The sequence below is a fragment of the Ctenopharyngodon idella genome, chromosome 6 (genome assembly GCF_019924925.1).
Source record: "Ctenopharyngodon idella isolate HZGC_01 chromosome 6, HZGC01, whole genome shotgun sequence".
Lineage (NCBI taxonomy): Eukaryota > Metazoa > Chordata > Actinopteri > Cypriniformes > Xenocyprididae > Ctenopharyngodon > Ctenopharyngodon idella.
This window is the reverse complement of record NC_067225.1, coordinates 19,449,504-19,477,014: the sequence shown is the minus strand read 5'-3', so window position 1 is coordinate 19,477,014 and position 27,511 is coordinate 19,449,504. Positions and strand designations below refer to the sequence as shown.

General features: G+C 35.2%; 1 protein-coding gene across 1 annotated transcript in view; it reads left to right on the top strand.

The window, feature by feature from the left end:
* Positions 1–27,511, top strand: part of sgip1a (SH3GL interacting endocytic adaptor 1a) — a 60,709-nt gene that overhangs the window by 7,001 nt on the left and 26,197 nt on the right. Inside the window, 6 exon segments of the mRNA XM_051896303.1 lie at positions 21,685–21,748; positions 22,294–22,318; positions 22,973–22,993; positions 23,154–23,216; positions 23,358–23,415; positions 23,727–23,905. Of these exon segments, the coding sequence (XP_051752263.1) occupies positions 21,685–21,748; positions 22,294–22,318; positions 22,973–22,993; positions 23,154–23,216; positions 23,358–23,415; positions 23,727–23,905 (410 nt within the window).

The window sequence follows — 27,511 nt, the reverse complement described above, 5'->3', positions numbered from 1 at the left end:
TTGCATTCTGTATTTTCATACTCCCATCATATATGTTTAAATATATTGGAAAAAATATTAAATATATAATATTTGAAAGGAGAAATCATACTACTTAATTTTTTTCTAATGACTATATCAGTTAATTAACTGAAAATTGAGTGAAATTATTTATTGTTCTTTCCATCCTGTTAGTTTTTACAATGCCCTTTTGACTAACAAAAGCCAGAATCATTCTCCAGGATGTGACATTTTTAGTAGGGAAAATAACAACACACATGAGTATTATCAACTTCAACTTGATAAATTCTGTGATGTTTTCTAATATTAGTTGATTGTTTCATAAAATATTCCATCCTGTTCATTCAAATTACGTGAGTCGGTATGATAACTTCAAGTTTAAGTCTACACCCTCATGTAAACTAATCCCTCACTGAGCAATGGCTAACTTTAGCTTTTTATTTCCATCTAGTTTGGTTCTATCCTGTTAAGCATCCTGCCATTACGTAAATAATTAAAAAAGTATAGGTGCCTGAAATACTTAAATTACAACACAGCTTCAGGCCAGTTCATTTTTTCGTACACAGAGCTCAAAATGTACTGTATAACTGGAATGATTTCCAAATACTTTTTGAATGTGAAGGAGTTTATATGAACATCAGTCTGTGACAGCAATTCACAGGATTTACCTTGTCTCGCTATTGTATGCCTGTGTTCGTTAAGGTGTGTGTGTGTGGGTGGGTGTTTGTTCTGTTCCAGAGGCCTCAGATTAGACCTGTTTGGCAAATATGACCCTGGATTAACACATCCCTGTTTCCTCATTTGCCCCCAAAAGCAATTTGGGGTAAACAAATGAAACAGAAATAAATACATAGGGACTGACAGGCACATTAGTGGAAGGGACAGGCTGACCATGGTGATATAGACAGTAGTATTCATTCAGGTAGGAAATACTACAGAAACTGAGTAATGTAATCAAATGTCAAATTACACTCGTCTTCACTGTATAAATTAAATATAGATTAATCCTTATTAAAGCTTTAAGAACTGATGCACATGATGTGGATCTGACACACATCTGATATTTTTAACGCGTTAAACAGAAAATATTAATTGCAGAAATTAACATGTTTGACAGCCCTACTATATATACCTATCATATACAATTCCATTTACATGGTATCCTGAAGTACTTCATAGAATTCTATTTGATGGTTTGTTAGTGATGTTAGTATTTCAGCCATTTTGACTATTTACATATACACTACTGCTCAAAAGTTTGAGATCAGTAATACTTAAAAAAATTGAGAAGGTTGCATTTAATTGATGAGAAATAAAGTAATATTGTGAAATATTATTACAGTTTAATGATTTAATTCTTAAAACATTACAGTCTTCAGTCTCACTCTCACATGACCCTTCAGAAATCATTCTAATATGCTAATATTTTGTATTATTATCCATGCTGAAAATTGTTGTGCTACATATTTTTTTTTTGTGTGTGTGTGGAAACCATTTTTTTTCAGGATTCTTTAATGAATAGAAGATTCAAAAGAACAACATTTATTTGAATTAAAACTATATAAAGGTTTTTACTGTCACTTCTGATCAATGTAATGCATCCTTGCTGAATAAAGGTTTTGATTTCTTAAAAAAAATCTTATTTCAATAATAGTTTACTCTAGCGTTTACAAACATTTTCATAATTATTTAGTAATGATACAATGAGATCAGTTTCATTCATCAAAGTAGATTTATAAATGTGGTAGGGAAGACACTTAGCACAGAGCAGAAAAATACTTCACAAATAATTTCCTGTTTACAATATTGGAGTGGATATCTCTTTGCTTCCTTCGTCTTTTTCTGCTGGTTTGCACTTGAACGTTTTCACTCACCACCAGCCAGTTTATTAAATTTTTAAGTTACTGGCGATTCAGAACTACTAGCCAAAGCAAAAAATATCTGAAATGCACCAGATTATGAAAGCTACAGCTTATATTTAACTATAATTATTATTAAACCTGATTCTGAATTATTGAATGGCTTTCAATTGTACTACAATACAGTAAATCATTATTTGCGGATATCATAAAAATAAAAAAGAAATAAAAACAAAATTCTTTGTGAAAAAATACACTTATAATCCAGAATTTTGTTTTCATTTCCAAATATAGCTAATTTCAAAATGATTGTTTAATGGTAAACACAGCAGACAGGCTGTCAGTTCATAATCAGCTTGTGACACTACTTTAAATGCTAACAACTGAATTTACAACTGAACTAATGCAGGAAGAGGAAGCCATTAAATAAATAAAGATAGACAGGAAGAGAGTAGTTTCAAAGGAGTTGTTATTCATTTTTATTTTACTTTATTATTTTTTTTAATTGATTTACTTCCATTACTTACTGATTTACCATTTGTCCAGGCTTATTTATGCAGGCCTTTTCCTGTTTCCCTTCTAAAACAGTCAAACCGTGAATGTGAACAGAAGTGTCATGCCCATTCAAACTGCAAACATTTTCTGTTTTCTCTCTCTCCATTTGGTTTGGTTTTACCTTAGAGAGCAGCGTGAACCAGGACTCACTAGTGAACCCTCAAAAAATGGTGCATGACGCCCTGTATGTGAATGTGAACTTCAGTTATATGATCCTGTCATTATCTGAAATGGTTTCTTGGTTTGAATGAAGGTGACTTGAATGTGTGTACTTCCGTATATGACCCTACAGAGCCCTGTTATGCAAACAGTAGTCTTGCCTTAGAGGGAAAAAGCAATTTATTGTCCTGCCACTGTGCTCTTAGTAGGTTGATGATTGAAAGCATTAGTTCTATTGCAGGAAGGACAGATTAAGTACCTTCTGGATGGACCTTGGCTATGATATAACAGGAAAGAGCATCTGTCATCAAGATGCATATATAGCACATTAGAGAGAAAGGATCCTCGATGCCTATCTGTTTATGATAGAATTTCTTCCACATGGATAAGAAATGTTTTTCTGACCATGTTATTTATTCATATATGTTTCAGATATCTAAATATTCACACATGAATATACTGCATGGCTGTAAATTGATGTGTGCAGGCGTGTATGTTGGGGTCGGGCGTGTGTTAGGGCCTGTCTGTAAGATGACTCATCTGAATGCGCTGTGCTTCTCACCGTGGGCTGGACCATCTCATGGATGGCAGATATGGTGCTGATCCGCTCAGAGCTAATGGCTGCATTAGCATTAGCAGCTAAAGCACGAGCATGAACTGCTCTAAAACCAATAATAAAAGACATGATAGTGTGTTTTTTTTTGTTTGTTTTTTTTTTTACTAAAAATGGCTTTAATAATGCCATTTTACACAAAAAGGGTGCATAGTAAGGTCTAAAACTCTTAAATAATTAATCTGTTTAAACAAATGATTGTTGAAGAGAGATGCTCAACCTTCTGGCATTGTTCATCGTCAACCTCAGAAGGTTTACTGTATGTTATTATTAAGTTGCTTTATTTTATTCGTTATGTGAGGATTGCAATATTTGCAACCCAGTTACCGAAATATGTGTCTAAATACCTTTTTTTTTTTAACATATACATATAAAAAAAAGTATCTGTTTATTAAGTTGTGATGTAAGGAATACTGTTCGGGCTCAAGCCTCTACACATTTCAAATTTCAAAGCTGTTTATGAGCACTGTTTATACATGTCACAAATTTAAAGGTGCAGTAAGCGATTTCTGAGAAACTGAAATCAGCCCAACAGAACACATCCCTCCCTTCATTGCTCCGCCCCCAAAATGCGCTAACACACGCAATGCAAGAATGGATATCTCTTTATCATAGCTGAAGGGAAGCAAAATAATGCTTTGTGAAAAATAAAGCGAAGATGACAAACAAACGACAGGAAGAACAAAAAATAAACATACAGTATATAGAAGAAAGAGTTTGTTTAGTCACTAGCAGCAAACCAGCTCCAGACAAACAATAACACTCAAAACTGTTCTGTTTCATGAGAGTGTCCCTCATCATATGCCCCCTTCTGCTGTTTGGCTACAAGTGTGTTTTGCTGCTAGGTCCGATCCACTTTCAACAGCGTTTCTCACAGTGTTGCCAACGTAGCGCAACCCCCCCTCCAGATTAGATTAGAAAACTTTATTAATCCCTGTAAGGGAAACTAATTTGCCACTTTTTTTCCTCCAAAAAAGCACCTAATGACAGATCTAGCGACTTTTTGGACAAACCTCAGTAACTTTCCAAATGTCGCCAGTACTGTCTTGTGAGCACGAGGTCTTGCTTTCCCCCCTGCAGCCACACCTCTCTCTGCATCTACTCTGTTCAGTGAGTGGCTGAGAGGAACAGCAGCACATTCCGCTGACATGAGAGATCGACACTCTTTGGGTAGGCTTCTTTTCTTTGAAAATATTTGGCAACACTGATTTCTCAGAAATCGCTTACTGCACCTTTACTGTAAGTCGTGATGTAAGGAATACTGTTCAAGGCCAAGCCTCTACTTATTTCAATTGAAAATACTATCTTAACAGCTGTTATCAGCACTGTTTATTCATATCACAAATTTAAGCTAAGCTTTAAAGGGTTAGTTCACCTAAAAACGAAATTTCTGTCATTAATTACTCACCCTCATGTCATTCCAAACCCGTAAGACCTTTGTTCATCTTTGGAACACAAATTAAGATATTTTTGATGAAATCCAAGAGGTTTTTTTTATCCCCAATGGAAAGCAACGTAATTACTAGGGCTGGGTAAACAATATCGATTTCTCTATTTTAATCGATTCTCATTTTTACGAACCGATATCGATTCTTAAATCCCAAGAATCGATTAATCTAGTCTGTTTTCAGTTGATGAATGAACAGAACGTAGCGCGCCTCACATCCAATAAATCGCAATAATCTTTGTGCTTTGTTACTTTTAATATGAAGCAAAGTCTCAGATTTCAAATGACGTCCATCTTATTATGAGATTCAAAAAATAAATACCGTTTTGGCGCTGTTTAATGTGACGTGACAGATCGCTGTAGCGCCTCAGTTAAAGAGAAGCAGCAGCACGGAGTGCATGTGAACATTCTCTCCTCCGCTTTAATACCAGTTACAGCGCGAAATAAACATGACTAAACATCTGAAGGTATGTTAAAATATATCATGTCTCGTGTAATACCTCAATCAGTGTTTCAACCGCGGAAAGGCGTCAATAAAACAGCTTGTAAACAATGTCACGTAACGTCACATTTACCTCAGAAAAACATATTCGGTGACCATAAACTCGTTAGTCAGCTAGAAAAATGAACTCTAGAAAGCAGCATTCTGATAAATATAGCTATGCACCGTTACATATTCATTATAATGTTCTTCAATATTTAATGCATGTTTGAATAAATCAGTTATGACAGCCACGATTTAAATGTTTATATTTATAAAAAAAAAACAAACAACAACAACAACAAAAAAAACGAATTGGAGTAGAAATATAATTATGTAATTCTAAACTTTATTTATTATAAAAAAAACATAATTGAGTTTAATTTAAGTGTTTGTATATAAATAAGTTAATTTTAACCTTCAATATTATAGTAAAGTAGTACCAACTGACTCCCATGTGTAGTTTACAGCATTAGTTGAGATTTTTTTCCTCAAAAAAATTTGCCATGTACTGTAAGTGATATACTACATCCAAAATAATCAATATCGAATCGAATTGAATTGAATTGAAATCGTAATCAAATCGAATCGAATCGAATCGCAAGCATGTAAATAGAAATGGAATCGAATTGTGAAAATTGTATCAATACCCAGCCCTAGTAATTACCATCATTCAAGGTCCAGAAAAGTACTAAAAATTTTGTTAAAATAGTCAACATGACTACAGTGGTTCAACCTTAATGTTATGAAGCAACGAGAATACTTTTAGTGCGCAAAAACAAAACAAAAATAATGACTTCATTCAGATATCTTAATTTGTGTTCCGAAGATGAACGAAGGTCTTACGGGTTTGAAATGACATGAGGGTGAGTAATTAATGACAGAAATGTCATTTTTGGGTGAACTAACCCTTTAAGAAACTCACAGTGTACACTACAGTGTTCGGGTTCATGGACACCAATATTTTAGCGATTCATAAAAGATGAATCACTGTCTAGCCATCTGAGATGTCGGTATGGAGATAAAGGTTAGAATCATGATTTTTCAGTAGTATTACATCACATCATGAGTGTATATTAGCACCATTTGTTGTTTGCTTTGGTGTCTGATAGAGCGTTTGGTCCCGGAAACAGTGATGCATGACTTCAGACTGAACAAGCAGACACAAAAGTTATAGAAATTAATTATTTTTAAATTTAAAGAATAATAAAAATTATTTGATAATGTGAAACAAGATTATTTCCCATCATACTGTAGATTAGAAATATGAGTGCCTTAAGTTATTCCTTTGCTAATTAATATTAGTTATTAATTACATTTTTTTTACTACAATGACTTGAAGACTTATTCAACAGATTATTGCAAATTATGCACAGTTGTATGATTTTAATTGTTGGATACAGTTGAGAAGGTCAAGATTTGGGACAGACCAAGATTGCTGTTTTAAGGGGGATACAGATATGTTATGTGTTTAAAACTAGTTACTTCTCATTAATGGTTAATTCTCTGTTAAATAATATTATAAACAGATTTTATTTTTTATCCTCAGTCATTTGATATGGAGGCCATTCCATGTGCAACTGGGCTTCTGATGAGTTAAATACTGACAATGGCTGTGGACCCCATGCTGCTCTGTCCCTGTCCCAAAGATGAGTCATCCTGATTAGGTTTCATTACTTTGCTGCTCTAGACAATAGAGGCTCCATTGATTTTTATCATCAGCAGTGAGCATCAGGAAAGAGAATGGGGCAGGAGAACAAATCAGCAGAATCTGAGCAGAAGGCATTGTGTAGCTGCCTTGAAATGTGCGTTGAGTTTGTGTGATCGTCTCAGGGTACATGGCGTTTTGGCGTAAAATGGCGTTTTTGTTTCAAAACACTCTCTGTCCACACTAGCATTTTTCAAAAGTTGCTCATCCACACTGAAACATCTGAAAAAGCTTAAATCATCTTACTGCACATGCGTGAAATGTAATAAAAGCTCAGATAACACAGAGAAACCAGACATAAAGTTCTCACGCTGTTCTTCTGGCACAATCGCTGAATGTATCCTGATTAATGTAGACATATCCTCAGAAGACAGTGCCATATTAGTGACTGAAAAACCCAAGTCATCCACACACTGTGGGAAGCAAAGTAGAATGCTATGATATTGCTGAGCGCTGCTAAATTCATATAACGTAATTCATAATGTTTTTCCCTTACAAAGTGCAAGATGATTTATACGAGTGGTACAGTTTTGACCACCATACATTTTAAGCCAAGAGGGTTTAGTTATATCACTGATAGTTGGTTGCTGGTGGTACAGCATTTGATTGGCCAAAAATCATTATAGTGCCACGTGTTTTTTTGCAAACAATAGCTGTTTTTGCTCTGTTTTTCTAAAACAAAAAAACTGTGCATTTTAAACATGTACAGTACCTGTCAAAAATTTGGAAACATTACATTTTTTAAAGAAGTCTCTTATGCTCACCAAGGCTGCATTTATTTAATCAAAAATACAGTAAAAACAGTAATACTCGCCAATAACAGGAATTTCAACATAATTTGGTGTTTTTTGTCCATTCAATTGCGAAAGAGAACTCAATGTGGTGCTGCATGGCACGCTGTGAAGCGGCTCTCTGTAAACAAACACCAAAAATGCGCGCACAGAAAGCCGACTGTGAATGATGTACGACTCGCATTGACGGGAATATCCGAACTGTATGCTTGGTAGACGCAAATGCACATATTTGATTCATATCATAATTATTTCCACATATGAATGAGGCCTAAAACTGATCTGAGAATATCAGAATAAATGTGCTTTTTTCCTGCTTACACGTTCGTGGGTCGTAATGTAAATGCGGCCAAAGAGCATCAGCTGGTGAGGCCTGAAGGCTAGATCAGCCCTTTGAGAAACCGCACTGCTGCTCTCTCCTGTCTCTCTCCGTCATGTAAAATGTGTGCATGTGTGTGGATGTTTCATCGTCAGTAACTATTTCATGCAGAGAGATTAGATTTGCGCTTATATTTTTGCAACCAGAACTTCTGAACTTCTTTAGTATTATATAATTTATTTCTGAGTAGGAGTGGAGCAGATAAATATTTGTAAATACTGCAGATATGTATAATATAGTATTTATGGTATGATCTTTTGGTCACACTTTAGTTTAATGTCCAATTCTCACCATTAACTAACTATTAACTACAACTTTTGCCTCCTAATTACTGCTTATTAATAGTTAGTAAGGTAGTTGTTAAGTTTATGTATTAGGTAGGATTAAGGGATGTAGAATATGGTCATGCAGAATATGGCATTAATATGTGCTTTAAGTAGCCAATATCTTAGTAATATGCATGCTTATATACTAACTAGTTGATAGTGAGAATTGGACCCTAAACTAATGTGTTACCAATCTTTTTTCACAATTTGGTTATTACATATTTAAAATATAGTGCCTTTTGCTGATCCTTCTCCCTTAATCTGGTGCAAGATCTTTATTTATGCTCCTTTTAACCCTCCGTATTTAAAATATTGATTACAAGCAAAATGACATATGTTCAATATAGTAGATTTTAAATTTGCTGTTGTTGTTGCTGTAAAGATGTTTAGAGATGATAATTATCATTTAAAAAAAATTGCCTGTTCTATCTCTGTGGGTGGTGGAGGAAAAGAGCAATCTGGGTCCACATGGACCAAACCCATCACAAACATAGCTGCTGCCGAGCTCATATCCAGATGAAGGGAACTCCCATGTGTAAAGTCAAGATTAAAGATAGAGGTTAATGTAAGAAACCCACAGAAACTCTTTTAAAAGCCACTTTCTTAGAGAAAGTCATGAGGGAGAGAGAGAACAGTACTGAGACAGAAAACTGTAGGAGAAAGTTTTTTTTCTTTTTCTTTTTTTTTTCTCAAACCAGTTCCTGGGATGGGGAAAAAAATTAACATCAGGCAAATTGGACTTGATATCATGTTATTCCTGCAGACCATGTCCTAACACAAGCAGTTGACCCAGAAGTTTCTATCTGACATTATAATTAAAGGTATTAGAAAGGTAAAGTCTGCATGAAATGGAAATTTACCCTTTATTTTCTAAATGCATCTTATTGATCACATATTGAATGATTCATCCATACATTTTTTAAAAAAAAAAATTTTTTTACAGTTTTTTAAATTTTATTTTATTGTTTTTTTTTTTACTTGTAATTTTTTTTTTTAAATCAAAATTTCATAATTCAATCTTCTAGTGAAATGACAGATTTCTGTCTGGTGACGTTTGCCAGACTTCTCCAATTATTTAGTCCACTTAAACCCCGCACCTTTCTTACAATTGACTGCAAGCTCGCATTCAGATCTGCCTCCATTCAATCAACAAATGGTGGAAAGTCCCTAACCTACATTTTGTTTCTTTTTAGATAATCTGTTTCACTCAGATGTATGTCACTATACAGAAAAAAAGATCTGTTTCTACTTCCGTTACATCGTGACTTTAAGATCTCAGTCTTTTCTCAGGTCTAATGTGTCATTTTTTGTTTTATATTGAACATTATTTAAACACTTATTTTACACAATCATTTCTTGAAAATGACCATAATGGCCAGAATCATTTCCCAAAGTAACTATTCTACACTTGTTATTGTATCAAAAACCCACGGCAGGAATATACTAAACGGACTGTGGCTTACAAAGGGAAAAAATTAACTAAATTATGCTGGGATTTTTGTACTTGTTGGTGTTGCATGGAGGCCGAAGCAGCTGATCTTTTACTGTTCAGTGTGTGTGAGCTTCCCTGTGCTGTGACTCTCTCTCCATCTGCTTCTGTCTCATGATGCTCCATCTGCTTCTCAACAAAGAATCTTCATTCACTGCCAGTACTGAATCAGTTCAATGTGAAGATTGTCTTTAATAAACAGGATTTCCATGTAGTAGAGCTGACGCAGGGAATGCTAAATTCTGTCTGGCTGAAGATGAAGCTTGTTGTCTAGAGGATCAAGTAATCCAAGTGTGGTTTTAATAGATGAGTTTTAAGGAAGCTACATTGAAACTGTAGCTTGCCAAGCTATAAGCTACTAATAATTTGAAGTAATTCCATTACTAGTCAGGCTACACTGTTACAAAAGCAGTTAGCTACACTGCAATATGCTAACAAAAAGGAGCTAGCTACACTGAAGTGAAAAACAGAAGTAAAAGTGTAGCATTAAAAAAATCTTAATAATTACTTGTTGGAAAATGTAGCTTTGTACTAGAAAGTCTACACTGTTTTTAAAAACACTAAGCTACACTGCAAAATGCTAACAAAAGAAGCTAACTACAATGAATCAAAACACAACAAGCAAAAAACACAAGTAACAGTGTAGCATTAAAAAAATTCTACATACTTGTTGGAAAAAGTAGCTTTGTACTGAAAAGGCTACACTGTTTTTAAATATGCTGAGCTCCATTACAGAATGCTAACAAAAATGAAGCAAAACACCAAAAAAATAAAAATACAAGTAATAGCGTAAAACATAGCTTTATATTACAGTGTTACTATTTTTAGTTGCTCTCTAACACTGTAACCTACTAGTTTCTGTCAGATATCACCTGCTACAGTTTTATTACCAATCTTACAATTGATTGGCATCAGCCTTCTTTGTGCTCAGACACTTGGACAAAGCCACTTGGTTGGTTGTTTCACTGGCAGGCAGCTCAAGGACTTGGCACATGTCACATATACTGGCACGAGAGCTGTACTTCCCTCTTTAGTCTTACACAGAGTGCCCAGACCTCCACCAGAGATGGTGTGATTTAATATAATTGCTCCAGAGCACTTCAACCTCATTTTTACCACTTGTAATTTAAGGAGTTATATGTTAATTTGCAGTAATGTATGAAATTATGTTTTAATTCAAATACTGGACCTTTAGACATAACATAGCTGGTACTATATTTTGTATTTTAGCACAACCTTCTGTAAGTCTTTCTCTCTGATATGTTCTCTGGTCTCTCTTGTCATGCTTCACTTTATAAGCTCTTAGGAGTATTGTTGCTGACATGCACTACATTGTTGTAACTGTTAAGGAATATTCTATGCTTTTGACTTTGGGGATCATGTAGGGGCCATTGCTACTTATTTTTGCACATATTTTTGAGACAGTTTCCACTAACCATCGAACCACTGTGCACATGATACCATGAAAGCTTCTTAGTATAGAGGATGTTACACAAACATAATGCTGAATTAAATATAACCGCTAATTTCTCTGTAAGATTATATTTAATGCCACAGGGCTTCATTTAACATTGATGAAATTTTAAAAGATAAATGTTCAAGTGAGATGTCATGATCCTCTTCTGTCCCCAGAGTGTAGAAACAAATCTTCCCAGCCATTCCCAGAGTGGAGGTTATTTTACATGTGCAGGTGCAGCAATGTTTACCGTTCATTTAGTAAACACTCAATTATTCTGCATGACTGTTGGTGTATTTCCATAACAATGGAAAAAACGGCCTCCACCATCCTTTTAACCAAATGAGTTGGCCAGGTTTAAGTGTTTGTTAGTCATAACATGTCGAAGCAATGTGACTGGGCACTGTGCTTGACTGCAAGTGAAGGAAGACTGCAAAAACATTATCGTTACAGCATCTCAGTTAAGCCTCTTCATAAAGCAGCCAAAGCAAAGTGGATTTTTGAAGAGGTCTTCAGATAGCGTGAGATTTACATTCCACTGTTGCGTGCTTCCTTGGTCTTCTCCAGGGAAATCTCAGCCTGAGTTACCACATACTTCTGCTTTGTTTTGTTTGTTGAGAGATTATTTTAAAATTGCATGTTTAATTCAGGAACTGTGTTTTAGTTGTGACATGATTGAACACATGGTTGCGTGAGTGACACTGGCTGAAGGTAAGATTCAGTTTGCTGAATCACTGGCATGTTTAGCAATGTTATTTCATTTCAGCCAGGAGAAAAGAGATGAAATCTTTAGCTTGTGAAATACCAATTAATGCATCAAATTGATCACATTAGAGTTTGTCCCTCTACTACATATAATCTCTTTCCCTCATAGTATTTCAATTTGGCAAAACTTCTACATTTTCAAAAGACTGCTCCAATTTTCCCATGCAGCCTTTAATATAATATGTGACCCTGGACCACAAAACCAGTCGCACGGGTATATTTGTAGCAATAGCCAACAATACATTGTAGGGGTCAAAATTATCTATTTTTCTTTTTTGTCAAAAGTCATTAGGATATTAAGTAAAGATCATGTTCCATGAAGATATTTTGTAGATTTCCTACCGTAAATGTATTGAAAATTTATTTTTGGTTTTATTTTCTGGCTTTGTGGTCCAGGGCCATAGTATAATATAATGTAATGTAATGTAATGTAATGTAAGGTAACGTAACGTAACGTAACGTAACGTAATATAATATAATATGATATAATGTAATGAAAGTTTTCACAAAAATATTAAGAAGCACTGTTTTCACTATTGATAATAAGAAGAAATGTTTCTTGATCACTAATTATGCATATTAAAATAATTTCTGAAGGATCATGTGACACTGGAGACTGGAGTAATGATGGAAATTCAGCGTTGCAATCAAAGGAATAAATTACATTTTAAAATATATAAGAGACTTTCAAAAATTATAATACATACAGTATGATATCCAGGTATTAGTAAGTAGTACTAAGAGATACTATACACAAGGCCATAAACATAATCTCAATTGTGGCATTTGAGAAAATATGCCATGCCAAAGATTAACATAGTATATTATACTTGTTTTGATAAATATTTTTGTTTTAAAAAGTTATAAAAGCTTTATCAATTGTTCATTAACAGTTAATTTAGTTGCATTCATGAAGAACTGAATGCAGTCCTATCAATCGTATGTTTACGTTGTGGAAAAATGAATAATGCATGCTATGACACTGAGTCTAGAGGCAGACTTGGCAACCTCATTTACTCCATGTTCAACTGCTAAACGGGGAGAGCCTTTGGGTAATAGTTTTCTCTGTGCTGGCCAGGCATGTGTTGCTACAAGCTATTAGTAATATTAGCCAACAAAATATTTGACTTTCTTCAAGTACCGACTTTATTCTTTCAGGAGTGTTGCTGTTGAAGTATAATCAAAAGGTGTTTTTGTTTAGAACAGAATCAATTCCAATAGCAAAGGGAAAACAAAAAACTGTGCTTTGGTGGATATTCTAATACAGAATAGATTAACTGAACTGAAACATTATTAAATATTTTGTGTTTTTTAGACTGACATTTTTAGTGGTAAAGAATAGTCAGTCATTTTATTATGTAACTTACCTGCTGCTTAAAGTCACCAACTGAGTATAATTTCTCTCAAGAGGTTATTGCTGTTTTATTTTTGTGTTCTGTATTTTTTTCTGGAACCTCAAGATTGGATCTGGCTATAAATGTAGCCATCTGTCTTCAGATTTGTTAATGAATTTTCTCAGATTAAGATCAACACTAACGCCATGATTCAGGGGATCATGTTGGGGCCATTGTAGCTGTGTGGATCATTACAGAAAGAGTTTTAAGATTATTGCTTATGCTCTCTGATCTCTTCTCACAGTGTGATGGCTCGACTCTGTCCAGATGAACCGATTGTTAAGCATTAATCCCTGTCTAAGTAAATCTGCCATGTTACCTCTGGCAGTAATATATTAGAATTAAAAACCCGGCAGATTTATCTTAGTTTCTCTTGTTTTTTCCTCTTTATCCCCTGCTGAATACTAGTAGCAACTGGACTGGACTCCCTTAATGTTCTTCCTCTGAAGTTGCTGATGTTCATGAGTTTATGTTTATGACGGAAATGCCCTTGTTTGTGATAGCTGCTGCGATAATACAGCCATTTGGATGCTGATGTAGACATTTTAATGAGACTTGATAGTTTTCTGCCCTTTTCTGCCCTTGATGATAACAGTTTTTTCACTGTGCTGTAATAGTTAATGTCATTCAAATTTATGTATTTCATGGTGTCATTTATTATTGAATGCAAAAGGGGTTATTGATAACATTTTCAATCTGTTCATCACATAAAGCTATCATATAACTTCAGAAGACTTGTAATATAGCACACAAGTTTTATGATGCTTTTGTGTCCTTTTTGAAGCTTGACAGTAGAGCCCTGCACAGGACTGTGATCTCAATCCTTCCCGCTCCCGTTGAATTTCTGACCATTACTGCCCGCTCCCGCAACATGTGATCCACTTCCACCCACACCCGCAATGTTCGTATCCACTCCCGCCTGCACCCTGCAAACGTTCTGTCACAGCTTGTAGATATTGTGAAAAATGTACACAAACGTTAGGGTCATAGGCGGAGGGTGAACCAACTCCAGGCTAAGGCTAAGGAGATGCGCTTCCTCTTTAAAAAAAAAAAAAAACATTTAAATAGAAAGTCATGAATAGTTTCAAGTTACATGTCGCCTAGCAACAACCTACATATCCCTGCATAAACACTTCTGATAAATTATTTGTTATTAAGAGGCTACATTCACAAACCACTATAATTTGAACAGGAAAGCATGCATACTGTATTTGGCATGGTAGCCAATTCGAATAATAAATAACCATTGCCTTTACATAATGTCTACACTTTGTTGGTTATAAGTTAACTTATAACAAGAGGATTTGCAAGAGTGCAGAACTACAAATCTCCAGCATTCTGAGCAATGAGTGGATTATAACTTAGACACGTCTGATTGGCCATTGCGTTCATAAAATCAACAGATATGTTTGTGATTGGCTATATTGCTCAACGCTGCAAAAATATGTTGTAAAGAGAAACCTTTGACTATCTCAAGAGCACAAACACCCATTCTCTTTCTTTTTCTTTGTTACGCCCCAAATTCTGGGACCCATCCTATATTTTTGACCGCCCACTCCCATCCCAGCAAAGGTAAAACAGCCTGCTCCTGCGAGATTTGTGCCGGGTCCCACAGGGCCCATACTTGACAATCCCAGAACCTCGGAAAAGAGCAGCATTCTGCTAAACATCATCTTTGTGTTCCACAAAAAAAAAAAAATGATGGCAGAATTTTCATTTTGAAGGATTTTCCCTTCACCCGATCTGTGTCACAACTCAATCGTGCTTTTAGTATTGTCTTTCTGGTTCTCCAAAATGCCTCTGTTTTCTAAAACAATCTTCTGTCTCATCGTTTACTTTGTTTTAACGATGAGCACAGGCCGTTCTTCTCCTGACCCAGTTTCCCCTTGTGGTGGACGTTTTTCCTCCGAGGGGGTTGGGATTTCAAGCAGAGTGTCTTTTGAGTATGTGCAGTCATTTAGCTGCTTCTGTTTGGATGAGAGTGTATGAGTGTGTGTGCTGGTCTTTTGAGCACATGGCATACAGTGAAGCCACCTGGACCCAAGGAAAAGAGTAGGCTATTTGGTCCACATTTTGTACTCGAAACTAGTGGACATTTAAGGTAAAATGGCAAAATAGACAACAAGGGCCCTTGAATTTGTGCACTGTTACAGAATGTACAGGGCACAGTAAATTATGCACATTTTTCTGCAGTGCAGTTTCAAGTACACATATTGGTGCTTTAAATGAGTATCTCACCTTCTATCTGCATTTTATTTGTGTGTGTGTGTGTGTGTGTGTGTGTGTGTGTGTGTGTGTGTGTGTGGTAAATTGTTATACTGTTAATAAAACTATTGCACAATGTTTTTGCCTTGCTGGATATTCTCTTCTTTAGAGGCACAGATTTTCAATTCATACTGTATATATTCATAAAGGATGGACTAACAAATAAACACTTATGCTGCTAATCAATAATTTCCATTTAGTAATTTCCTCAGTTTTGTTTTTCCAGTGCACTTTATGTGACGTCATATGTACTTTGTAGTCTGGACATGAGTTCTTTGTGATAAAGTATTTCCATGTCTCTAGCATTTACAGTAGTTTCTGTTGAGTAAAAACCTTGGAGAGCTCTTAAAAACATTTCTTGGCCATAATAGCAGAAAGAAGAACACTATTATCTTGCTGAAACATGAGTTGCACTCATGTCACAGATGAATACCAGCTCTTGTGGCACCTACAGTCTTGCCAACTTTTTCACTGACAATTAAGCTTTGTTGCTTTTAACCACTGCTGTTTTTTTTTCTGTAGTCTCTAAAGCCCTAAATACCATGTATCTTTATTTTCACATCGTCTTCACTTTTCCTGTTTGCTTAAGTGGTGTCCCTGGATGGTTGTTGCTGTCATTTTCTCTGGCCTTCACTCCATGAGTTAGCTCCTGGTAATCACGTTACCACTTCCGTCATCATGCTTCCATACGGAAGCTATTATTTTCAAAGCCATTAATTAGTGTTATTCTGTGTTTAGAAATCCCTGTTGTCAAAAAATGGACTCAAGCCATCTCATGGGGGTTAGCTCATATGGAATGTGTAACCAAGCTGGGGTTTGTGTGTTTGCAGAGACCGTAAGCTGCTTTAGCAGCTAGCTCAAATGCATAAGGAATTGTGCTGATATACTGTAGTTGCTTCTGTGTTTGCCAGTATGTGGATTTAGGTGAAATTGTGATATGTCAGGGTTCAGATTTAAAGCTTGAAAGAACTTGATCCTTGTGAACCAAAGATGACACAGCAGTGCTTTTTAAACTCTTTTAATGTTGCACTAAAAAAGAAGTAACAAAGAGTAGCATGTTTTGGGAAGTACTATGGTATGAGAAAACGATAACTATTTAGTGATATGGTATATATATCAAAGCAGTGGCTCTCAACTGGTTTGACCATGGGACCCACATTTTCCCATGGTCATTATGCCGCCACCCATTTTATATATATTATATTTATACACACATATACATATATATACTTTATACAAGTACTGTCCCACTTTACTTATCATGCAGATAAATTGTAAGATTATAACTAATACTAATGAATAAACAGTATAAGGTAAGGCGATTAAACAGCAGGCCCAAACTAAATTTTGTTAATACAATAAAGTTAGTAAGTTGGAATGAGCCACAGCAGTCATTTAAAAATATGCAATAATAATACAAAGTGAAAATTAAGTGGTATTTGGTGGTTAAGGGAACAACAGTTACCATAGTAAATAAACAATAATAACATGAACTGTAAATGAAACATATGAACACTGATCTTGCTGAATAGAATATATAACATCATACCGCATGCAAATCCAACGTGACTACAACTTTGCATGCTCGTAATTTGTTTTGCTCTTTCACTATACAGTAGTGAAGTGATATACAGCGTACAAAACATGTTATTTCTTTGACTGCATACTTTGCGACCCACTCAAAATGGTTTTGCAATCATTTTGGTTTTGGTTCGTGAATCGCGACCCACCAGTTGAGAAACACTGTACCAAAGTATGTCACTATAATTTGATGCCACGATTGTACCATGATACCTCTGCAGTTCTTTTTTGTAATAGTGGGCTCTGTTTTCATTAAATTTAGACCCTTTAATGAGCCTGGAAATGTTTATCTTGAATTTTGGCCAGAATGAACAGCCATGTTCCACCATGTTCATAGCAAAACAATTATTTCCTTCTTAAAATAGTGTAAAACAACCTAACCACTAATTACATAAAATATTATTTGCTTTAAAACCTGCTTCAAGAGCTCTTTGAATATAAACATATTATTAATCTATCCACCCTGAAAGGCAGAACTGCTGGATTTCTTCTGTAGCATTATAAAGACTCACATACCGTACTCTACCAGAAGATCCAGATTAGGTAATTGTCCACTTAATGCAATCATATTGCTAAATATCTAAGCCTGATTAATTTCAAAACTGTTCTATAAGGGACAAATGATTTGAAACGGAGTCGACACATGCCAGAATGTTAAAGGGGACATCGGATGCAAAATTCACTTAAATGTGTACACATAAATGTGTGTTGGCAGTGTGTCTACACATCCACCCTATAATGATAAAAATCCACACAGTGCTTTTTTTTTAATCCCCACAAATCATAAGCACTTTGTCAGAACAAGCCGTTCACAGATTCTTGGCAAAGCGATGTAAATTTGCACAGGCCCCTTCCACGACTCTTGACGGACACTGCCGTTTTAGCATAGACCCGCCCTGAATGAGCTGTAAACAGACAGTCCGCCATTGTTTCGCCACCGCGCAGAATATGTTTAATCAGCGCTTGTTGGGTCAGGGAAAGTCTGAGCAGTTTGGTATGATTTTCCAACAAACGACAACAAACTCTTACGTAATCTGACCTGGCCACGAACCGTTGCCATGACGATGAGCAAGTCCCCTGCAAAGACTGCTGCTTGATCGCGCCGGCGCCTCACGCACCCAACAAAGCACTGCAAACGTGACATTGAAGCTTGTTCATTATCAAAATAATACAGTCGAACAAACATATATGTCGTCATTCCTATTTAGAACCTTCTCACTGTAATTCATAACTGCACGTTTATAATGAACAATGCATTAAGGCGATTGTCTTATTACAAACTGTACATTTTATGTAAAGATAACATGGTAACACTACAGTAAGGTTTATAAAGGTGTTAATGACTAACAAGTAATTTTCAAATGTATTTTAATCGTTTTTGAGCATTTATAACTGCATAAATAAGAACGGTGAGTTCAATGCAATACCTGCCAAATAGTGTTTACAGCCCGCTCACGGAAGATAGGGGTGGGGTGAACAGAAGCTCATTATCATTTAAAGGGACATGCACCGAAACGGCTCGCTGTGAACAGAGCTGTTTTTGACAAGGTAAAAGGGTGTTTTTTTTACACAACCATTCAGAAATTTTAATCAAAGTATGTTATAGACTTTTCATGAAGACCCTAAAGAATAATACTAACTTGTGGAAAATTGGCATCTGATGTCCCCTTTAAGGTATACAAAGACATAAAAACCAGTATAAAGAGAATGTCCTTAACTGGTAACCTTATTACCTTTTTAAGGCCACTCTAATATTATGAAAGCTGCACAAAACATTTTGCTGCCATTGTTTCTTATTTTTGTTCTTTTGTTATTGTTCTATTGTATCTATTTCTATCTGGAAGACCCATCAGCCATTTAAGCAAAAACATATATTTTTAATTATTTAAATAATTTGTGTGTGTGTGATATTTATAACACATTACTGCAATACATTACTGTTATTTTTCTGTTTTGTTTTTACAATTAGAAAAAACATTAGATATCGTTTTTTATAAACAAGACACAAACATAAAAAGCTAATTCAAAAGATATTCAAAAGACTTGTCCATTTTTAAGTCTTGCCTTAACCTGTTTAATTCCCTTTACAGAGCAGATCTGTGAATGCAGCTGTCAGTTTGTTTTCACATCAGTCTCCAACACTTAACCTCTGGAGATTTGTATGTTTTAATATTTAGTATATTTTGTATATTTAATTATGTGCTCAAACAGCACAACTCTGTCAAGCTTTTGAGTCATCACTTTACGGCTAGTTCAAGTGCACAAAGTAGAATGGCTAGTTTCCTGGTATTAAATTTAGTGTATTTTTTCTTCAATGTTTGTCTCTTTGTAGCACACTTCACTAAACGTCCTCTGCACTGTGAACTCTCTGTACATTTGCTCCTTCTTAGCTATCATGACTGACTTGTTTTTAATCAGACAAAAGGAACAGTTACTTTGAAGAAATGTATCAAGAACAGGAACATGTAAGGACACTGAAAACATAGACGTGGAAAGGCAATGTCTGGGAATTTCTCTGATGGCTCTGAGAAATAGATTCTGTTCTCGCCCTCAGCCAGACAGCAGCGTTTGAGCCTGTGGATGTGTTAGGAAATATTTTTTAAAGATCAATAATGCCATCCGCCATGTTGGAGCTCCCTGTCACTGCAGAGGCTTAACTGGATCGAAGCCTGACTCAGAGTCCTGCAGGCCCAATAGCTGTGAGGCAGACGTGCTCCCTGCTGCACAATCATGTCCTCATGTCCACATGACTTTATGGGTATTTATTTACTGTAACTTGGGTTTGAGGATGTTTTGGCTGTGTTAATTATATGGAGACTGTGATTTATTTTACTCCAGAGAATATTTATCAGTGTGGGGTTATTTTTGAAAGTCAGTTGCTGTATAGATATTTACATTGAAGTCTTGGCTACAAAAACAGCTCTGAACCCACCATCAGTGTTATGAAAAGACAAAACATCATCAAAAATGGAAAGACTAAATATATAAACGTAATGCTGTGGCATACAGAAATTGTAATTCCATTAACAAAAATTATTTATGATAATAAAAAATGAGCATAAAACGGCAACATTTAAATCGCTCATATGAACGTGAGAACTTCAATCTGAAATAGACTCTTGTCCTGATAACACAGTTCAACCCTAAAGACTAATTTAAATTCATAATATAGTTGAACCTTGCTTAATCATGATTTTTTTAGGATGAAGAAGTGAACATAATAAAAACACACTGTCATATGTTAATGTCATTTTAATTTTGGAGGACAGAATTCACAAAAAATATTCTAATTTAAAGTCAATAGATGTGTTTCCAATCAAAGTTGCGAATTTAACTTGGGCCCAAAATTATCATATCACATAAAACATTTGCAAATAAACCAGCGTTTCCATCCCATGTGTTCAAGAGAACAAAATCGTCACTTCCTGGGAAATTGGCGCAAAATATCTGTGATAAAAATGGAAGTTGCTGCAATCAGAGAAGCCACAGTTGCTCTTTTTTCCTACATCAGATGCAACATAATAAACACTGCCATGTTATCTTGCATTTGGATGCCTGATATTTGGGAATGCAATCTTGTGTGATGCTTCTGGGAGGTCATTATACCAAATCATTCTGATGACAGATTTTGGCTCAAGCATTTCAGAATGATCAAACCAACATTTGAGATGCTGTGCAATGAAATTGTTCCACTGGTTAGTCCAGTTATCCACTGTTGAGGCAAAGTCATGTGATTTATTCTGTAAATGTGTTTTCATCGTAGTTCATGCTCATGTCTACTTATCGGATAAAAAAAAAAAAAATGTATCCTTCTCAGTTGGGCGCATACGTTTTTTTAATGCACATTTTTAGAATGTATGTGTATGTGCATCTTGCCTTTTCCATCCAGCAGTTTTTATGTGATATCCCAAATTGCGCATAATTTGAAACTGAAGTTTTGATCAACTTCATTGTGACAATGATTATTGGAAAAAAAAATGTGTATATATTTTTTCTAGAATAAAGATCTTGTCAAAAAAAATTGACTCTTAAAGGAGATGCCAAATGACTGAGTTTTTTTATTTTGTCATTTTGTGAATTTGCTAAATGCTAATGCTTTCTATCTTTGATATTTGTGATGCCGAAATCAATTTTGAATCAGCAGTCGGCAGTGTGATTCAATAATGGATTCTGTTCATCGTTTGATCTGAAATGTCATAGGTCTTTGGACATAAGCCGTTTGAACGTTTTCTTTTTTACAAACATCCACCCACCTACATTCACACACAGGCACACAGATACACACACCTACAGTTACAGCACATTAGTAAATTCATCCAATGCCATGTGTCTGTTTCTCTGAGGCTATACTGTGTTTTTGTGACTTTTTGAGCCATATCAAATCAGACCACTAAGAGATCTCTCTGCACACCACAGGATTGAAAAAACGCACCAGGAAGGCCTTCGGGATACGGAAGAAAGAAAAGGACACTGACTCTACGTAAGTTTGACTAATTTATATACCAGTAATAACCATAGAAAGCCTACTGTACATTTGATACACAAATTTCTAACACCTCTAAATTATCAACATGATCAAAACTTTTCTTAAGATTTTGCCTAAAGGTTCAATAAATTGTTCTATTAATCAGAATCAGAAAGAGCTTTATTGCCAGGTATGTTTACACATACGAGGAATGATTTTTCTGACTATTATTTCATTTATCAGGCTTTACAGGGTTAATAAACTTAGAGCAATAGCTGTGCTTCCAAAGGCAGGCTGATGGAGTTCTCTCTCAAACTCATCAAAAATTTGCTGCTTGCATGCTTTGAATCACTGTCCCCTGGGTGTGAAAAGGCTTGTAGATGAATAGATGATGTCTGTTTTGAGAGTGTGTCTGTTTGAGGCCCAACACAGGTGTTTCTGTGCCTCAGAGCGAAGCCTGGCTAATTGCTTCTGTGCTTGAGTTGAAATAAGAGAGGCTTGCATGTTAAGTGGGCATTAAAGACCTCTTTGTCTCTTTCTTTTGTGTTCTCTGTTTTTAGGGGGTCACCAGACAGAGATGGTGGAGTAAGTACCTCTTAACTTGCAGAATCATTTCAAGAGCCAAATTTACTATTATTTGTATTTTGGAATTTGAATCAATGTTTATTTTAATTAGGGCTGCAAAAGTTGATGCATTAACATATGCAGTTAATTAAATATATTTATTCAACATGTGTGTTCAAATAATTTGGTTCTTTGTGAATTTTGAGAACTGAGTGATTTAAATATGAGCTAATTGAAGCTAATTAAAGCAGAAACTCAAGCACACATGTGCTGAAGAGCCTAGAAGGCCACCCGTTTATCAGTAAATTATGAGAAAAGACCTTTTTTTATGGGTAATTTAACTATAAAATAAGCCTTGATGGGATTTAACAAAAGTAAAATTATTTGCATTCTTTGTATAGTAAAATTTTATTAACATTGAAGATCAACAAGGGAAATATTTACCTACAAGTGAAGCACAGTGATTCATAAAAATGTTAATGCAAAAACTGTTGGTGTCATTCGATATTTGAATAGATTGACAGCCCTTGTTTTAATGCATCAGATAATCAGTGTTAATATAAGCAAGTTTTTTTTTTCATGTGAAGCCTTTTTTGAATTCAAGATAATTTGAAATGGTGGAAAATAATTCAAATGATGTCTTTATTTTGTTTATGATGGATGACCGTGACACAGGAACTCCAAGAGACTGAATCGGTACTGAATATATAGACAGAATAGTCATTTAGCTAGAAGTGAATACACACTAAGCATCTGTAGATTCCCTCAGCGACACACCTAAATAGGCCAAACCCATCTAATCTAAATCTCATTGAATCTTAATGATGTTACTAAATTTGTGTTTTGATTTGCTCAGCCACAGAAAAAGACAAATGGAGCTCCAAATGGCTTCTACGGGGAGATTGATTGGGAGAGATATGTGAGTTCGTCTTTCAAGAGCCTGATGATACTCAGTAAAGCATATGACAGCTCAAGCCTACTACATTAATGGCTATTTAAACTATTAAATAATACTACTGCTTCTGTAATAAAATCTCACTTCAGTTCTTTTCTTTTGCAGAACTCGCCTGAGGTAGATGAAGAAGGATATAGCATCAGGCCAGATGAGGAAGAGGGAGATATCCTTTAACTGAGCCATAAATTGTTGTGATTAAATTTTGAATAATTGAATTTTGACAATAAACAATAAAAAATTTTATTATTTAATTTTCTTTAAAGAATTATAATAATTTTTTGTGAAGAAAAACAAAGCTGTGAGGTATAAATGTACAATCTGTTCAGTGCGTTTTTAAAGTTTTGTACTTGTAGTTTTTACAACCAATTTTTTTCTGATTTTTCATTCTCAACAGATTCCCTGTGTAAGGTCTATAAAATTCTTCCACTGTTGTAATCATGGCAATTTACAACTGATCCCTTAACAGCCCTCCACCAGCCCCCAAAGAGAAGACTCACTTTTTCTCCTCCAGTGAGTCTGAAGAAGAGGAGGACCACCGCAAAAAGTTTAAGATCAAAATCAAACCCCTGCCAGCAGACGCTAACTTTGCAGCTCCCTCGGTAGATGAATTAAAAGCCTCCATAGGCAACTTAGCTCTGTCTCCCTCGCCTCTGGTGAGTCCAGCCAATGTTACCCATGCATCCTAAGCTTATGATGTCATTTCTTGTCACTTTTTCTTCCTTAAACTTAACATAGAAGAGAATATTTTGCCATGTGTTAATGGTTTTGTACTTTGAACTAATTTGGAGATCCCTTACAAAAAAAAAATAATAATACTGTGAACGTACCATGGTAGAGTGATGCTTTTATATAGGGTACAATGGGGCTAAAGGCACACCTTAAGAAAAGGCTCAGGCATGAGGCAAAACGTCCCCATTATCGATACAAATACTTTAGTTAAAGCAATGTTTTGCATAATATCTAAGTTAATACTTGTTTAAAAACAGTCACTTCACTAAAGTTTGTACTATTTTCTGTTTATTTTGATAAATAAAGGAAATGTATTTTTGTTTCATAAATACTGTATACTGTCATTAAAATATGTTCATTTTAAAAAACAGAAAATAAATATTTAAAGACTAAAGATTCTGAAAGCTTTGAAGGAGAATCCATGAAAATGTAATATGGCTTTACAGTAGTAACAATAAATATATTTTAGTATATATGATTAATATCATATTTTTAAATATCATATGGTTTCCCCATAAATGTGGTTATCTCTAAGGTGGACACCCAACTTAATAAATGATATTAAACATCTGAATCTAACCATGTCATGCCACCAAATGGAAAAGTCAAGATGTTAATTATTGTGCCTTTATCCCCAACAGCAGAGGTGCATTTTACTCCAAATAACACACTTTTACATATTCTTCAGTTATTAATAAAATTGTTGATTTAATTACCTTGAACAAAACTGAAAATCATTAACAAGAATTTTGTCTCAAAATAGATTTGGTCATTTTAGCAATTTTCATTTGCTACTTGAATCTATAACATTTAAAAAAAACAATAAATATTAGATCAATTTGGCACAGATTTATCTTTGCTCTGCTGCCCGCTATTGCGTTAAGAATCAGCCACATTTCCACAAGCATCTTGAGACGTGGATGTTTGAGAAAGTGCTGCGGCAAGTTTTGTGCCATCTAGCGGTTTAGAGGAGAATAAAAACAAATGCACCTTTTACCCTGGTGCGCTTTTCGCCTTGTTGTACCCTGTATTATGTTGATAAATCTAGTATTCCATGGTACTTCTATGAATCTATGCTTTTTTTGTTATTATTATTATTATTATTATTATTGGCTGTTATATTGATGTAATGTGAGTAAGGTCAAGATCACTGCTTCTTCTGGTTTATGCTGACAGTAACTCTCAGGGCATGAAGAAGTTTGAGAGACACTTAGTGTTTCTGTCATTAAGGACAGGAAACAGCTTGTTGTACTGAATAAGTAGGCTTATGAAATGGAGGAAGTGCTTTAGGTTCTTTATTAACCTTTTCAACTCAATTTAATAGTCACATGATCACAAAAGCCACAAGCCAAACTTGCTTACAGTAGAAATGTCTTGTTTTTTTTGGAGCCTTGTTTGTAGATGTGTGGTTAATGTGAGGCTATCACACTGTGGAGGCTGGTACTGGAGAGAGCAGCGTGAGCAGTTCAGATGGAGCTGCCTGCCATTTTAATAGTCCAAAAACGCCTACCTGCCATTTCACTAAAAACATTTTTGAGTTTCGGCAAACTATATAGCTGCATCCTGTTAGTTAAAGCTGTGTTAAATGAATTTTTTAGGTGTACCTTGAACATGTGCAAGAAAGTCTTTGTTTGTGTGCCCTACATACAGCCTTCAGGAGATAAAAATGTCTTTCGGCAGCACCTGTCTAATTATTCTCCACTGGCTCAAAACAGACTCATCTTGCAAAACATTATTAAAATGAGCAAGATACATTAAAAATTTACCTTACAAAAGATTAATTTTTCAAATAAATGCTGTTCTTTTGAACTTTCTAAGTTTCAATTCGTCAATGAATCCAGAAAAAAATTATCATGGTTTCCACAAAAATATTAAGCAGCACAGCATTTTCAACGTTGTTGAAATGTTTCACCAATCAGCATATTAGAACGATTTCTGAAGGATCATGTGACACTGAAGACTGGAGTAATGACTGGTGAAAATTCAACTTTGCTATCTCGGGAAATAAATGACTTTTATCTAAATATTTATTTTAAATTGCAATAATATTTCACAATATTACTGTTTTACTTATATTTCTGATCAAATAAATTCAGACTTGGTGAGCATAAGAGACTTCTTTTAAATAACATTTAAAAATTGATACCAACCCCAAACTTTTGAACGGTAGTGTATATGGTACATTTTACGTGGTTAAAGAAGATTCCACAAAGATTATCTCTCCAAACTGAAGCATTGACTTTTAAAAACTTTTCTTGTCGGTGAAGTCATCTAAAGTCCGTCTGACAGAGGTCATTCAGATGAGATATGATGTAGATGAGTCTTATCTGACTCACCGAGCGTGTTGTTATCTGCAGTCAGAGTGAGTCGGAGTTTCAGACGGAGTCTCTCAGACTGTCACTCTGTTCTCTCTCAATAATTCATCTTGGAAACTGGGCACAATGACTCCGCTGTATAGTACGGCAAGCCTACTGACAAAGCACAGGCATCCCATCCAGAATGTGTCACATGAAGAACTTACACGCTAAATTATTCACACACAGATACATGTAACTCTGTCAATGAGCTTTCAAAACCTTTTTTGTGTCTTGTCAATCAGTCTTACTCAGATCTACAACTCAGGACCACCTACCGGGCCTTTTCTTGTTCTGCTTTGTTCCTGAAATTAATTGGCACTCAGATTGGTCTTTAGCTGTCACAAAGTAATTATCTTTTCTGGGGTTTTCATTAGCTCTTATTCCCAAAGTTAAATTTGAATCTGCACGTCTATGAATTCCTCTCTCAGTATGCTCAATAAATGTTAAACCACATTCAAACTTTAAGCAGTTTTCTGAATGTATTCAAACAGGTGACACCCCCTGTCTGCTGTTAGTTGAACAAACACATATCCCCGCCCCATAATTCATACCATTGGTTGAGTCAGTGTTGTTGCATTTGCTGGGCTGAACAGAATGCTCAAGCAGACAGAGCTTTGAATTAAAGCACCACAAAGATACAAGGCTTGTTCGACTTTATGGGGCGTCGCAAAGATCGGCTGCCACCTGTCAAAAGCAATGCATTCTGGTTAGAAAATGTATCCGACTGATCGGCGCTGCAGCCGGCGTACGATCACATGTGCCATCGCAAGAGCAAAACGAGACAAGCCGTCTAGGTCAGACACTGCAGTCGCTCAAAATTGGCTGCGAAAGCCTCGAAAAAGCCTACAGTTTCCATCCAAAGTCACATGACTTTTATGATAAGCATCTAGGAATGTTCAAAAGTTCAGGGTTGGTAAGATTTTTAAATGTTACTGAAAGTCTCTTATGCCCACCAAAGCTGCATTTATTTCATTCAAAATACAGTAAAAACAGTAATATTGTGAATTATTACTACAATTTATAATTTTTTATTTTAATATATTTTAAAATATAATTTATTCCTGTCATGGTAAAGCTAAACTTCCTGTGATGGTAAGAGATAAACTTTTTAAGGACCCCAAACTTACAAACAGTAGTGTATATTCAGTAAATGTCAACAAAAAATACTTTTTT